The 16,621-nt window shown below is 28.1% G+C and overlaps 1 protein-coding gene across 4 annotated transcripts in view; it reads right to left on the reverse strand.

Annotated features, from left to right (window-relative positions):
• Positions 1-16,621, reverse strand: part of LOC107440894 (latrophilin Cirl) — a 162,482-nt gene that overhangs the window by 13,760 nt on the left and 132,101 nt on the right. For all 4 annotated transcript variants that reach the window (XM_071188379.1, XM_071188381.1, XM_071188380.1 and 1 more), the window contains 11 exons: positions 14,646-14,822; positions 13,167-13,270; positions 11,172-11,363; positions 9,023-9,206; positions 7,577-7,732; positions 7,232-7,428; positions 4,849-4,898; positions 4,660-4,771; positions 4,052-4,155; positions 1,258-1,651; positions 533-636 (listed from right to left, as the gene is read on the reverse strand). In XM_071188379.1, coding sequence (XP_071044480.1) covers positions 533-636; positions 1,258-1,651; positions 4,052-4,155; positions 4,660-4,771; positions 4,849-4,898; positions 7,232-7,428; positions 7,577-7,732; positions 9,023-9,206; positions 11,172-11,363; positions 13,167-13,270; positions 14,646-14,822 — 1,774 coding nt within the window. The remainder of the gene's footprint in view (positions 1-532; positions 637-1,257; positions 1,652-4,051; positions 4,156-4,659; positions 4,772-4,848; positions 4,899-7,231; positions 7,429-7,576; positions 7,733-9,022; positions 9,207-11,171; positions 11,364-13,166; positions 13,271-14,645; positions 14,823-16,621) is intronic.

Genomic DNA, 16,621 nt, shown 5'->3' on the forward strand with positions numbered 1-16,621 from the left:
GAATTTACATTAATTGTTGTATTTCTCTCTAATAGGCAGTAGTTTTATTAACTCTTTGTAATCCACTGTCCAGTGATACACGGTATTTCAGCTTGGTCGAAAAAGTTTAATGTCAATGTCCAATCAGATTTCAATGGCTACTTATAAGGATTTCTCTGAGTTGTTGAGTTAAAATATAACTGTTGAGCTAAAATGTAACTTAAACCTTTGTCTCTTATTTTTTTTCCTTCACATTCTAATAAAATCAGTAGACTGGAAAAAATTTAGAAAATGAAGAGTAATTTAGCATAGTATGTAATAGACACCTTCTAATTCAAACATTAATCTACCTGTTAATAATTAGTCATTAGAAATCATAATCGAAATTTATTACATATTTTTTGTACCTAATACTAAGATTATTTGTGGAGGGGGGTGAAAAAAAATTAAATATTTTTTTAACCTATGAATTGGAATTTCATTTTTGCTAATTCCAGACATTAAAAAATCAATCAAATTATTGCAGTATTAACTTACTTAAGTGTTAACTTACTTAAATGTAGAAAGGTTAACATCAGTATTTCCTATGATTGTAGTTGTAAGTGACATTTTGTGAAAAAACATGCATAGTGCAATACACAAGAATACCATTCCACCCTAAAAAAAAAATTAAAATTTTTATAAAACACGCCTTGAAGAGTACAATTGAATAAATTATAACAGTTTAAACTTACTTCATTCTATTGATGAAATATTATATTTAACTTTTCTTAATTGATAAGAAGAAGTATGAACTTAAACATAAAATTTCATAGTTATAATATGAATTTTTTTATTTTTAAAATCGAATCTAGTATGTTTAGTACTAATAAAGTGGCAATGAGATTTTGAGTAAGATGCTTGGAAATGGTAAATTTGAATTTAGTAATCTTTTTCTCATTTGCAAAGATATAAAATTTAAGAAGAATTCAATTACAAAGTTTCAAGGTATCATTGATATGGTAAAAATAAATCTTGTAAAATGTACGGAATGTTCACAAAAATCGAAACTAGTAAAGTAACAATAAAAACTGAAATATTGCTGTTCATGTGAAAAGTCCCATGTCATACTTATTCGATTCTCAAAAATAATGTGCACAATATTGGTACAGAAATGCTGATTTTTTTTGTTAATCTCCAGTATGGGATGATTTTAAATTTTTACGATGCTTAATATTTTATTTACTTAAGATTTAGCATAAAAATAAACAAGTAAAGAGAAAATATGTCTGTACTTACTAATATTATTCCTACAGCTGGTCCAACAAAACTGAACACAAAATAATTATCAGCACGAAGCCAACAATAATATTTTGTTCCGTAGCTTAGAGGATCAATTATAGCAGAAACTCCAGTAATGATTGCTGGTAAAAGATAGGAAGCAGCATAATACCAATAGCATTTTCCTTTTTTGACATCACAAGATCGAATTAAAGTTATGTACTGGTGATAACATTCAAAAAACATCCAAGAAAAAGTAGCCAGAAACAAGTACTGCAAGAATCCAGCAATAACAGCACAAGCAATATAATGGTCTGTTTGGTTAATGCCAGCTATAAAAATCAATTCCGAAAGAAGAAGGCAGAAAAACATGTTTCTATGAATGAAAACACTGTCTTCTGTCAAGTCCACACTAAAAAAAAAAAAAAAAATTGTCACAAAGGCTGAAATATTTTTCTGTTAATAGCACTCATTTTTCAAATAGATTTTAAAGAAGGTTTCTTTTAGTTACATTAAATTATAATTGTTATATAAATAAAAAATTGATAACTTACATAAATATTATTTATAAAATGTAGAAATCAGTATAGGTCAATTAAATGTTATAGAACTCTTAAGCTATTCTAATTTTAATAACATGATATAAAATGTTAAAAAAAAAAATATGCTAACGTTTAAATTTTTACTGAAATAAAGTTGACTGGATATTCCTAGATTAAAAAACAGAAATCGAGGAGTTTAGGTACTTTGTGCAAAATTAATGCATTTCTAATAACCTCAAACTGTCTGCATTTGTTTTTGCTTTCAGTCATTTAAGCAATACCACAATATAGAATAATTTTAATGCTTTCAAATTTGGAATATTTTGAAGACATTGCTCTGTATAAGCCCGAAAGGTAAAAAGTGATGGCAAAATGTTATTCATATACATATGTATATAATTACGTTTTTTCTCGCCATTTGAAAACCTTTGAAACGGCAAGTTCACCTTTTGACCTTTTTGTTCTCCTTCTGTTTGTGTCCACCTTTATCAATAATTTAAAAATTTGTATTTAGAATTGAAATCATAGGGATGTACATTTTAAAAATTTAAGAGGTAGCTAACAAAATAAACATACTCAGGTTTAATGGAAATTTACTACCATGTTTAAGAAATTTGATTTTAAATATTGTATCAAATAGAATACTTTTGGCATTAAAAAGTTAACTGTAAATTGACTAAATACTTAATACAAAAGTTGCACATTTAGAAATCTTGGTATGAGAGTCATGTAATCTGATTTCATTCCGTTCAAGTTTGAATTTCATTACGTATCGTAAAAATAAATTTTACATACTTTGTTTAAGAAAAAACAGACAGAATATATAGATATTTCCCCTTTAAGTTAAAAATTATAATTTATATGAAGTTACAATTTTACCTACTAAAGAGTTTGCTTCTTTAATTTTTTTTTATTATTTATGTTTATACATATTTAAAAGTAAAAAAAAAAAATGCTTTAAACACCATTTACTCTTAAATTATATCTAAAATAAAACTGGTTTTAATATATATTATGGCATAATATTAAACAAGCAGTCAGTGCCAGATTAAGTAGGGCCTCAAGAACCAAATTTTTTAGGAATTTCACCAGGGGCCCAAAAATTGAAGGAAGTGAAACTAATTTGTTTTTTAAAAACTAATTCAATGTATTTCCCATTTTTGACAAATTGAATTTAATGTACCTCTCAAGAATGATGTGTAAGGTAAATTTTCACAACTGCTCCCTCCCAATTCTCTAATTTTATCAATTAATCATATTTTTATTTAAGTCACAGGAGTTTGGTATTTCTTATCAGCAATCTACAACCACATATGAAGCAAACTTTTCTGGCAGTACTGGAATATAAGTTTACTAAAAAAATTACGACTAAAAATTTTTCTCTGAGTTTTCTTTCAACTTACTTAATCTATCGACAAAAAGTTCTTTGTTCTTGATGGCCTCTAAAATAATCATTTCTGCTTTTAAGTGTTTTTCTTTCAATTATTTTTGTTGATTATTTTAATTAAGTATTTACATAATTATTCTTTAATTAATTTTCTTTTGCAATTTTGTAAAATTTTAGTTTCATTTTCCTAATTAATTCAAGGAATTGTTTTAAAATGTTTTGTTTTTTAAATGCTAACAATTAAAAAAGAAATTGAACTGTGTTTACATGTGTGCATTTTAGGTCTTCATAATAGCTGTAGAATAATACAAGTATAAATTGTAAATGTAGCATTTGACTGATAAAAAATATTTACCGAACTATCAATTTCAGTCAGGTATTTTTAGCCATTATAAAAACTCAGCAGTAAACATGTTTTAATGTTCAATGCAGTTTAAATATTTAAAAAAAAAGTTATAATTGAATATATGATCCTTTGTGGCTCATTTGCAATAAATATGGCCCTGTACATCAATCCGGCTCTGCAAAATTTGTGGTTAAATTAAATACTGGTATTGTGCATCAATGCTAACTATAGTTAAGCAAAATAAAAAAGTGGATTATGCATAAAACAGTATTTAATGTTGATCTGTGATAAACTATTTTTGCATTCAGCTGTAGTTTTCAGATTCTCATTTTTATCACAAGGATGAGAAGTTGATGGTTATAACCTTTTTCTCTAAGTAATTTTTCAGCGAAAAAATTTACATGTAGTAATAAATGGATTGCATTATTATGATGATTACTATCCTTATTATACTTTAAATAGTGAGTGTAAATAATTTTTCAGAGAAAAATTTAAATGTAGTTATAAATAGATTGCAATATCATGATGATTACCAACCTTATTATACATAAAATAGTGAGTGTGATCATCAATGAAACAATGGAAATTATGCATCCAACCATAATAATCATACTCAGGAAGTCTTTATCCATTGGCATTATCTGAAATAAAAGTAACAGATATATGTTAATAAAAAGTAGTCAAAACAAACCTACAAAGAAACTGATTCGCCATTTGTCTATAAAAATAAAACTTAATTAAGAAGTATTTTGTTCATTCTTTTGATAAAACTATCTTTAAAAAAGGCATTGGTTGCCTGAGAATGACCATAATTTATCAAGGTAATATAAATATTTCTTTTAATATATGTCATGAAAGTATATCAGAAGAATATATTTAGAGATTTTCAAAATGTAACTCCGAATTTTTCTACCAACGAGTCAGTTTAGCACATCCTGCATGGTGCTAGCGTTATGTATTTATACTTATTGGTTGCTTTTATATCAGAAAAATTTCTGATTTTGTAATTTCAATATTTTAGTTATGTTTACTGTCTTATATTATTTTGCACTCTATTTAACTGACTGAACATTTCTTAAATTCATTCAACTATTTTCACTAACTAATAAACATGCTGAGTTTCTCTTGATTTTGCTCATACTTACTGATTCTGCTTGTAAATTCATCATTAGTGCAAAATTTGTCAGATGATTACAAAGGCAAACTGTATGAGATTTGTTACTTGACTCAACCCAGCAACCTTGAGGGGACCAATCTCTGTAAAATTAAAGTGTTTGAGTTAAAACATGTGAAACCATTTTTTGAACAATTAAAAAAAAAAAAAAACTACTTACCTCAAGAAAAAATCCCAATACACGCAAACTGGTGATGTTACATTTTCTTCCTACGATGGTAAAGATAAATATTTAATATATGCAAAATATAGTCAGTTCCATTAAAAAAATAAACAATATAAAGATTGATAAATCATTTTAACCTATAGAAACCAATATTGCAAATTATTATATGGAAGGGTTACCTACTTAAGATCACTAGGAGATTTTTAATGAGCAGTGTGCAAAAGTAAAATTAAAGCTTTGGACCAAATTATAAAATTTTCATGCACTTAGATGCAATCCTAATTAAACTCACCACTTAGTCTAGATGCTATTTTAAATTAAGAAATTAGAGCCCAAAACATTATTTCTCTGAATAAACATATTTTTGTTTCTGTCAAATTCAGATATTTTATACTCATAATAAAGGAGTTAGTTGCAATCTGGAAAATAGAATTGGAACCTCTTAATGTTAAATTTTATATTTTTGTATTACACCATGTCCGTGAAACTATTTGAGAGAAACAAGCAATCAATTTTTAGCTCTAAATTGTTAAAAGTGTTTTATCCAAAGATGATAAAAGAATAATTTTTTATTATATAATTATCAATTTCTAAGAGCCTAATGATGGCATTACACTATTTTGATTTCTAATTATTACCTTAAACAATTGATGATATCATACCTAAGATATCTAAAACTAATGTCTTGATGTAAGAAAGAAATTTTCATCTCTTAACAGTACAATATACACTGATGGAAAAATAAACCCAACAAACATTGTAGAGAAATGAAATTTCGGCAATATGTTTGTCTGAGTAACATATTTAATTGATTAAGTTTCAAGATCACAGGTTAATGCAATTAAGAGAAAAACTATTTCAAGTGTGAAATACCTGGTGCATTAATAGCCAGTGTAACCACCAGAATTTTGAATGCAAGCATGCATTGTGTCATACAGATGTCATACGTCATTTTGTGGGATGGAGTTCCATGCCTGTTGCACTTGGTCTGTCAATATGGGGATAGTTGAGGCTGGTTGTGGATGACGCTAAAGTTGTCATCTAATGATGTGCTCGATTGTTGAAAGATCTGGTGATCTAGCAGGCCAAGGCAACATGCCGACATTCCGTAGAGCACGTTGGGTTACAACAGTATGAGGGCGAGCGTTATCCTGTTGGAAAATGCTCCCTTGAATGCGGCTCAAGAATGGCAACAAAACAGATTGAATCACCAGGTTGATGTACAAATTTGCAGTCAAGGTGCATGGAATAACCAGGAGAGTGCTCCTGTTGTCATAGAAAATTGCTCCCCAGATCATAACTCCGGGTGTAGGTCCAGTGTGTCTAGGCCGGAGACAGGTTGGTAGCAGGTGCTCACCTGGCCTCCTTCTAACCAATATACGGCTATCACTGGGACCAGGCAAAACTGACTTTCATCAGAAGACACAATAGATCTCCATTCTGACCTCCAGTGAGCTCTAACTCAACATAAATCATGTCTTAAACGGCAGTGGTTTGGAGTGAGTGGAATACAAGCTACAAGGCATCTTGCTTGGAGCTGTACTTGAAGTATCCGATATGTAACAGTTTGTTGTGTCACTGCATTGCCAACTGGCTCGAATTTTTGATGCTGATGCAGTATAGTGCGCCACAGCCATACACAGCGGTCTTCCCTCTGAGTAAGGTGGCATGGACGCCGCCCCGAGCTTGGTCTTCCTGAAGCAGTACCTTCTCTTGACCACTGCGGCAAATGATCATACGCAGGGAATACATTTCTCCCCAGTCTTTCTGCATTACCGCAGAATGGAAATCTACTTTCTTCCAGGCTTATTACATAACAACAAAGTCAGTGAGCTGTTGATAATAGCTTCTTCGCCTTCTTCTTTCTTGACTAAAAACAACTCACCATGTCAAAATTTAACAAAAAATAATGTTTAAAAACTATAGAACATGTATTTAAAGCAATTCTGATTTCTATGTTCACAGTTGCGCTACTAGCGCCAAGTGTGAAATTTGATTAGACCTCTTTTAGTTGTATAAACAAGCATACCAAATTTAGTTTATCTAGCACAACTCCTTGCTGTTGGAATTTTTTCCCCATCAGTGTATGTATTAACAGTGCAATATTGGTTTGAATTTTTTGTGATGTTGCCCCTATCCTCTATAACGAATTAGGTGAGGCATATTATTTTGTAGGAAGATGTATTAAATTCTATAATTTGTTTCTAAATATTCAAATTACAATAGATTTACAATATATATACAACTTGGTGATTATAGATGCTTGTCATAGCATTTTTGTACACAAAATTCTATAATTTATTTCTAAGTAATGAAAGTAACAATATGTTACTTAGAGATTACTGAAATTAGTAATAAAAAATGACATTATACTCACTATGAGATGTTTAAAAGTAACAATAACAGGCTGGTCCAGTTTGTTATTACCGCTTTTATCAATAGATGCTCCAATAATTCTAGAATTTATTATCTGGGAAATATTTTCCGACTCATGTTCTAGGGTTACTTGAGAAGATGTTGGTTTAAGATAAGTGTTCAATTTGTTGAAAGCAATGAACACTACTTTATAAAACCCTAAAAACCAGAAACACATTTGAACATCATCATAATACTTATTTTAATATAAAACATTATAAGAATTCAGTAAAAAAACATACTTCAATAACATTGAAATCCTTTAACATTTAAACAAATAATATATAAAATTTTGAGCATTAATCACCATTTCTCTCATAACTTTCAATAGCTTTATGAGGAAGAACAATACTGTCTTGCATATATAACCAATTTGTGTTTTCATCTTCTGTTGATAATTCATTCATAACTGGAAAAGTTAAAGTCCTTGGATTCTTGGATTTTAAAACTTGAAGAGACATTACTATAAAGAAAAGTAAAAATATAATTACAGTAAAAGTGTAACAAGTAGTTTGTAAAATATATTTATTTTCATGATATGTTTTTAAAAGAAAATCAAGAATGATGACTTGATTGCAAAACCCCATGTTAAATTTAGTGATTATTACCAATTTATAGGTTTTTTTCTTTGTCAATGAAAGTGATTCTTTTTCTTACTGTTCTTAATTATCTAAGAAAATTGAAATAAAGATTGTTCGTAAAATGTTTTTCTCAATTCCTTTAACAGGTGAACTTATTTTTTTATACTAGTTTTCTTTTTTTAATTTTCACTTACTATCTATTTCATATTATTAATGACAAGGATATTCAAGAAGCAGTTAGGCATATATATGCCTAACCGCTATGAGAATAATAAAGATTTGAATGTTGCAAATGGCTGTTTGCTGTTTTTAATTGTGTGATGAGTAGCTGATTCACATATAGTAGATTTAATGTGTGATACATTCATCTTCATACACTTGTAATTTTTAACATAATTTGGGGGTAAATGTACTCCAAAATCAAATAACAGGGAAGTTTGCCATCTTTGAAGAATCTGTTTTACTACTAGTATGTATACAGCATTAAAAACAATACTTATTTAATGTTTAAAAAATCTAAAATAAAATTAGAATTTAACAAGAAAAAAGTAAGACTATTTTTTAATGGCATGTAATTTTTTTTTCAATTTTTGAATTCAGGTCTACGAATGATGGTCCTTTTTTTTCTACTTTGGTTTAACTAGCTTTGAGCATGTCTGCTTGTTTTTCTTCAATGAAATTTCAAAACTCATGTCATTGCAAAGCAACATATGGCATTCTAACAAGACTTTTTGACTGATGCATTTAGTTTACATCAATGGAAATTCCAGGAGGAATCTTTGGTGTATATATATATATATTGTATACTATGCTTTTTCTCATAAATATAATTAGCTACACATTGAATTAAAAGTTATGAATTTTAATCTGATTCAGTAAGGTCCTACTTGACATCAAAATTTTAATGGTCAAATGAACCCCAAGACACTTTGAAATGATACCATTTGCATTATTCAAATAATGAGTTTTTCATTATGTATTTCTAGTTAATGGTGTCACTTAGTTAGAAAACAAACATTTCTATGTTTTTTAATGAAGCTTATTTCAGTACTGTTTACATAAAAAAAACTGTTTACAGAGTACTAAATTATTTGATTGTTTGAAATGTTAAATTTTTTTTTGCTAATACATTTAATAGGTTTCAAGTAGACTACCTTTAATTCATTACTTACATATGTTACTCTTTACTAAAATAAACGATCCATCTTCACTTGATGTTTCAGCTAATAACAGAGCACTTTGATCAAGACTGCTAAGAATTGTTGAGATAAGAATTTTCTTCTCAGCTAAAGCTATGTCTTTCCAAGCAGGATCTTGCTTGTTTTCAAGCAAGTTACTTAAAGTAAGGACGGATGACTGAAAAAAAAGAAGAAATTTATTAAGATCTAAATTTCAGATATTTTTAGGAGCTTTAGAAAATTGAACAATACATTTATAGTTCTATCGTTTTTACTTCCCATAATGTTATTTTCCACAGGAAGTTTGGGGGTGTCTTTGTGTGTTGTTTAAAATAACCAAATCTAAATTTATCAAGCCAATTTTACATTCACGAGTTATTTTATTAATTTTTAATCTTATGCCAAAATCATTTTCTTAATTTACTAATTTTTTAAAAAAATGTTTCTTTTGCCTAGGTTCTTTGCATTCTTTAGAACAAAGCATTTCCAACAGTAATTATCCCTTTTACAACATGGTGATTCTTTCAAACCTCATCAAAATTAAGAAAACTAATTCAAAAATTTAATTTAAACCGTTTAAAATAAATTACTTTTTTTAATAGTGAGTTTTTCTTTTCTTCTTTTAAACTGCTGGATCTAAATCAAAAACTAATATTTTCAATTCCAATTTTGAAAGCTTTATATATATTTGAATTAAAATTTGGAAAGCTGCATATATGAAGCTTTCAAAATTAGAATTAAAAATTTTAGTTTCGGATTTAGACACATTGATGGCTAACTTTGCAGTTGTGCTTCCTATATAGTAATTTATAACATTTGCTAACTTTATACAAATATTGGTATGAATAATTGATATGTTAGATCAAAATGCAAGTCAAATATTTAAAACGTGATTTTGAACAAAAAAATGTACATGAAGCAAAAGCTAATGCTTTAAATAGAGTTTTGGAATTGTAATCTAAATTACAAAAAGTAGAGACATCATATCTGTGCACATGAGTTACACCACATTTGTACTATATAACAAAGATGACATTTCTTCTTTGGAATTAAGAATATATTAGAACAAGATTAGTGAAACCTTACAACACGTAATAACTATATTTTAGAAAACAAATGTTGGATGAAGTTTCAGAGATTGAAACCTGGATCAAAATGTTAAGAGGTTTTAGAACAATTGTAGTCCGAAATATTTGTGATTTAAGGAGCATTCTTGCTTGAGAAATAACTTTATAAATTTTTATGCTTTTAGGTATTTAGAAAAAACTCTTTTTATCAAATTTTAGGGAGCTTTAAATCTATCTTTTAAATAGTTAGACATACTACGTACAGTGGGCCAAAAAAGGACTACACTGAATAACTTTTGATCTGATGATCGGATTTGCACGTTCTCGGACTCAAACTTAATTGTTTGAAGGGATGATCTACAATGCCCACAATATAGGGGGTAGCCGCAATCTGGAAAATATGGTCCCCAGAGTTTGGGTCAACGGAGTAATCCAAAGTTTTGACCAACCCCATAATAATTTAACTTTTTGTGTATTTCACCATATCTTGAGAACTTTTTAAGCGAATTGAAAATTTTTGCACACAATTATAAAATTCGTTTATCTCAAGATAATTCCACACACAAAACAAATTTTTACATTTATAGGTAATCAATAAATGATTGTGCCTTATTTTGTAACTTAAAATATTGTACTTAATTAGCATATTTGAGAGCACCCCTTTGAACCATTATGTTTAAGTCCTAGAACGTGCAGATCCGATCATTAGATCAGAAGTTATTCAGGGTGGTCTGTTTTTTTTGGAGCATTCTACATTATATAAATGCTTTTTTATTAAAAATGTTTTCTGATCTATATTCATAGATCAGGAAACATTTGTCTTGTCTCAACTATTAGTTTTGTTGAGCAACATAATGCAGTAGGCCTAAGTAGAATGCAATATACTAATTGGTAAAGGCATAAAAGAGGAATGTTTAATTTTTTAAAATTTGAGAATGTATTTTTCTTTGAATATCATAATTTTAAAGCAAGCTTAAAGAAACATTAAATTTAAGTTCATTCCCTTTCTATAATTTCCTGACATTTTAAAAGAATTATATAATAAATTTTAATAATTTATGAAAACATTTACTCACCTGCAAAAGTTCTCGAAGAACATGATAGCGGTGCCAAGTGTCCAGATAATTCTCCATACTATTCACGCTTTTATATAATGCTTGGTTTATCATCTCACTTATAATTTTCAAGTCTTCACTAAAGAGTTGTTTTGATATAGACATAACAGCAAGTTCTGACGCAACCTTGATAATGGAATCACCAATATCCATCTAGGGTATTAGAAGCACATTAAAATCATTTCAACATTAAAACATTTTGAAAATAAAGTTTATGTGATTGTTGATAGAAAATAAAAAAATATGATAACATATATCACAATATAAATTTAACAGAATTGGTTTTACTTATTAGAATATTAAACTTGTATGATTGTAGCATTTTGTCGAAACATAAAAATCATTAGAAATTTCAAAAAGTTTCATGTTTGGTAGAAGCAAATTAATACTAATTAATAGAGGACTAAAGGCAGATATTGTTATAAAAATATATTAAATGCCAAACTGTTTCTTGATGGTAAAAATAAAAGAGCAATGTGTTTATGCATATAATATTCCACTGCCATGCATATGATATTCCATTATAACAGCTTTATTCATCAAGAACTGGTATTGTTATCAATTAATTGATCTACTCTGCACTCTCTGACAATGAAGAAAGTACTATCATGAGAAGTTTCTCGATAGCAAAAATCACAGAATAATGTTTCCACACATTAGATATTTTTTCTCCATCACACTGCATCGAATATTGCAAATTACTTAAGTATGGGGATAGTTTTATCGAACTTATCTACAGAAGATCATAATGCATGTCCTATTTTTATTGTTAGAAGGAGTCTAACCAATAGATGCATATGTTGAATAGATCATTGATATCAGTTATTAACATCTTTATAAATCTAGCATCATGGCTTAGTGAGTTACATTTCAACCCCTTCTTTTAACTTTTATATTAATTTGCATCAGATACTGAGCATATTTTTTGACAAAGATATTGAAAATAAATTTAAGGGATTTAAGACAACGGAACACAATTTAAGCACAAGATATTTTAGATAAATCGTTTCATAATAATTAGTTAAAAAGATAATTAATTAAACCTATTCAATATATTTCCTACACATATTTTGACATTTGAATGAATTTTTATAAGGTTTTGCGAAACAAAATTTCAGAAAATTAAAACTACATGATAAATTTTACCATAATCAAGCTTATTGTTGTGACCGTTTATTATAAGGCATGGGATATGTATTTAGGATGATTGACAATGATAGCACTCATATTGATAACTTATAACATAACAATAACTTTATTCACAATACATACATAGAACACATCAACAATAGAACATACTGGAAACCGAAACTGAAACATACAATGTAAACACAGTTGCAGTTACATCACAACCGCGATACTAGCGCCACTGGAATTACATGGAAGATCCCAACACTTATGAATATTTTTTCTACAATGTTTGCGTCAAATAAAGCTGTTGGTAGTATTATATTTAGAGTTTTACAAAATCTTTTTATGTGATTTCTGATATATTGATAAGGAGTCTTTTACATTATTTGGATATTAAAATTCTGAATTTTATTTTTCAAAAACTGTGCTTTTAAATTAAAGAGTTTGGAGTACTATGGTGATAAGCTACACTTTCTCCAAAGGTTGCATTTTTACATCAAACCGTTTATTAGTGTTATTTCTAGATAGGTATTTTACAAGTTTCTAGAATTTCTATTACATAACAACAGCACAAAAACATTTATTATCTACAATCATGGTGTTTTTTTCTTTTTATTCAAAATGTTAAACTGAACATGTAACTAAACAAATATGTAACTAATACATATATATAACCTATATAACATATATAACCTATGTAACTAAACAAAATGTTCAACTGAATAATTTGAAAATGTACCCTATCATTATTTGCCTGAAGCCCTTCAAACAAACTTAAGAACATTTTGAGATTTATAAATAAGTGAAAAATTAAAATATAATTACTCTTTCTTTTAAATTTTCAAGCCAAAAAGATTGACATCTCATTAGATCAGGAAACTCAGGACTCCAGTGAGGAGGATAGCCTTCACAATACCATTTAGCAGAGCCTACAAAATAAATCTATTGAATGAAAATACATTTGAACAAGTTTATCTTTGAATTAAGAAATATTAGTGTCTAAGTCATTGTTAGTTTATCTAAAAAAGAATTAAAATAAAGTAGAACAAAACACTTCAAATTTACATGTATGTATGTTCATAATGTAATGTGTATATATATAATTAGTAGAGTATTAAAATTTTAATTTAAAAGTAGTTTTCTTTGCATTTTTTAAAATTTCTCTAATTTTATAATCATATTTTTATCAAAATTTAAACCCAAAATTTTATTTCACTCTATTCACCATGTATGTTCATAATGTAATGTGTATATATATACAATTAGTAGAGTATTAAAATTTTAATTTAAAAGTAGTTTTCTTTGCATTTTTTTAAATTTCTCTAATTTTATAATCATATTTTTATCAAAATTTAAACCCAAAATTTTATTTCACTCTATTTATTTTAAAGGTGCATTTGCTTTTGATATGGAAGCCAAAATTATTCATTTTTTATAAACAGATGTATATACAGCTTCTAGCTTTGACTTAAAATATCCCTGTATCAGGTGGATAATGAACAATGCTGTTGGGCTAAGTATGAGAGGTTTTTGTGATTTTTCTATCTACATAACACTATTGTACTATCAGTCTGGCTAGAAAAATCCTGTCTGCCTTGTACTCAGGAGTTCCTTTTACTTGGACCTAGATTCAAAATTTTAGTTACAAAACATTACATTAAGTTGTTTCTTGCTAGTCCTTAAAGGGAGTAAATGAAATTATTTTTTGTGGTGATTATTCTAATTACAACTAGTACCTAATCGCAAATTACAATGCAGTTACTGAACTTCAGAAATGTAATTAGAAATTTGTAATAATTTTTGCCGTGGTGGTAATTAGCTTTACTCCAGTGGTATAATAATAATCATTTAGAGGCAATAAAATAATAGAGTATTTATAAATAGAGCCGATTATTACGAATAATGATAATGTAATTATAAATAGAGATATAAATAGTATTAAAAATAGTATTTATAAATAGAGGCAATAAAATAATCATTTAGAGGTAATAAAATATTGTTATTGTTAATAAAATATTGTAATTGATGTACAGATAATGCTGATGCATTTGTAGAGCATAAAATTATAATTCTAAACTATGAGGAAATTAGTCACCAGTAATAAAATATTGTTATTCTTCAACCATTCTTAAAAAAAAGAACCTGATGCAGTAGATGAACATCAAATACAGTAATTAACATCATACAGTAGATCACAACTAGTGTTAAAAATTTGGAGAAAACTTTCATCACAAAAATAAAACAAAACACATATTTCTTAAGTTAGTTTAAAAATATTAGCAAATAAAGAAAGACAGAACTCACCTGATGCCCCATCTGGACATTTTGCTGTAGCTTCTTCTCCTGCTTTGGTCCAGCTCCAGGAAATTCCTCTGGAGAATGTAGGTTGGCAAAATTCATCAGCAGAATAGGCAACTGTAGATGATGATGTTATGTGAGAGGAACCTGTTCGATTAAGTTTAGTCGAAATCACCTCTATACCTAAAATGAATAAAAGTAATTTTTTTTAATGACCACATTTTTAAGAGTTTATTGTAACAACATAAGAGAAAAATTTCTAAATTTTCCAGGTTTAAAAACATGTAAATATAGAACAATAATTCATTCTTCCATGCTTCTAAATAAGGTGGTTTTTAATGGAAAATATTTTTTTAAACACTTCTCTGATGTTTCTTCCTATATTTGGTCGCTTCTATCCATCATTGTCCAATATAATTCGATAATTGCTTCTCTAAAATATGACTGATCAAACTTGATGAGATGGGCAAATGAGTGTTTTTGTGGAAAATGAATAGAAAAAAATGTGTAGACTTTTCTAGTTATAGATATTTATCTTAGTGTTAGTTTTTAAGCAGTATTGTTAAATTTTGTCACATGATACTTAAATTTTAAGGAAATTTTCTTAAAAATTGAAAGCTTTGAAAATTTTCTTAAACTTATCAATAATAAATATTATTAAGAAAGATAAAAATGTATTTTTTGGTACATTTAAACTGGCATAATTTTCTTATTTTGGCTTATTAACATAGAGCTCCACATATCAGTCATACTTTGCATTTGTAACCAATAGAATCCAATTTTTTTTTAAAAATCAGATCACAGAGTCTTTATGAGGAGATAATTTAATATCAAATTGTTAGATTAAGTGATTTGTTTGCTTGTATTGGGGTTCTGAGAAAGAAAGCAGAGTCCTGGAATCAGATTGAATTCTACAACTGTAATGTACAAATATTTTTACATAGCTTAATTTTTTTCTTTTTTTCTAAACATGCGCCCTTAAGCAAAATAGTACTGAGGTTTCTTTGCTGCACACTACTTTGCAATTGAATAACATGGGGAAAATCAATTTTCTGATGAGGGAATGCTTGCAGCCTGAATTTCCAAAAAGAGTTGAAACCAACCCCTAGAAAGTTAATTAGCAGTTATTTCCTATGGTTTTTGCATGTCAATAATGTACACATGGTCATGGTTATATATTTCAATACAGTGTTTACATATGTACAGTCCGCAAAAAAAAGAAGATATCACCCTGAACAACTTTCGTTCTAATGATCGGATTTTCACGAACTAAGTGTCAATCTGAATGGTTTCTGAGGGTGACCTCAAATATGCTAATTAATTAGTGCTAACTATTAATTAAGTTACGAAATCAGACACAAAAACGTACTTTCTCTGAATAAACATATATTTTTTTTTACATATTTGGAATCCAGACCCTTAAAATAGGGGGAGGGGGTAGACAAAATTTAAAAAAAAATGGGTTGTAAATTGGGTCGCAATAAGGATTTATATATCTGGCGAAGATTTAAAAATATGCCAAATTACCTCACCATAGAAGGAGAAATAACTTATAACAAACATAAAGAAACTAAATGATTGACAAGACGGGAAAACATAGTGCTTCTCGTTGCTAAGCAACCAAAAGAATTTTTCGAGTTGCTTTCTGGGCAATGAAAACAAATTGTTTTTGTTTTCTTAATCTCCTTTAAAAAAAGGAAATTTAAATCAATTAATAAATTATTTTTGATTCTCCAAGATTTTAAATTCTTGACGTTGAACTTTTTATCTGACATTATTTATTTTCTTAAAACTGTTTTAACGTCATTTGTGTGACAGTTTTGAATTAAAACCAAATTTTTATAAGTTATTATAAATTTATGAAGAGTTGTAGGGTTAGTTGCTTTAGTACCTCACTTCGAGCTTCTTAGGTAAGGGAAAGAAGAAAAAAAATGATCAAGGAAATGAGGACCCGAAAAAGATAGCTATTCTGATGCATAATC

This window comes from Parasteatoda tepidariorum, chromosome X2 (assembly GCF_043381705.1).
Source record: "Parasteatoda tepidariorum isolate YZ-2023 chromosome X2, CAS_Ptep_4.0, whole genome shotgun sequence".
NCBI classification, from domain to species: Eukaryota; Metazoa; Arthropoda; class Arachnida; order Araneae; family Theridiidae; genus Parasteatoda; species Parasteatoda tepidariorum.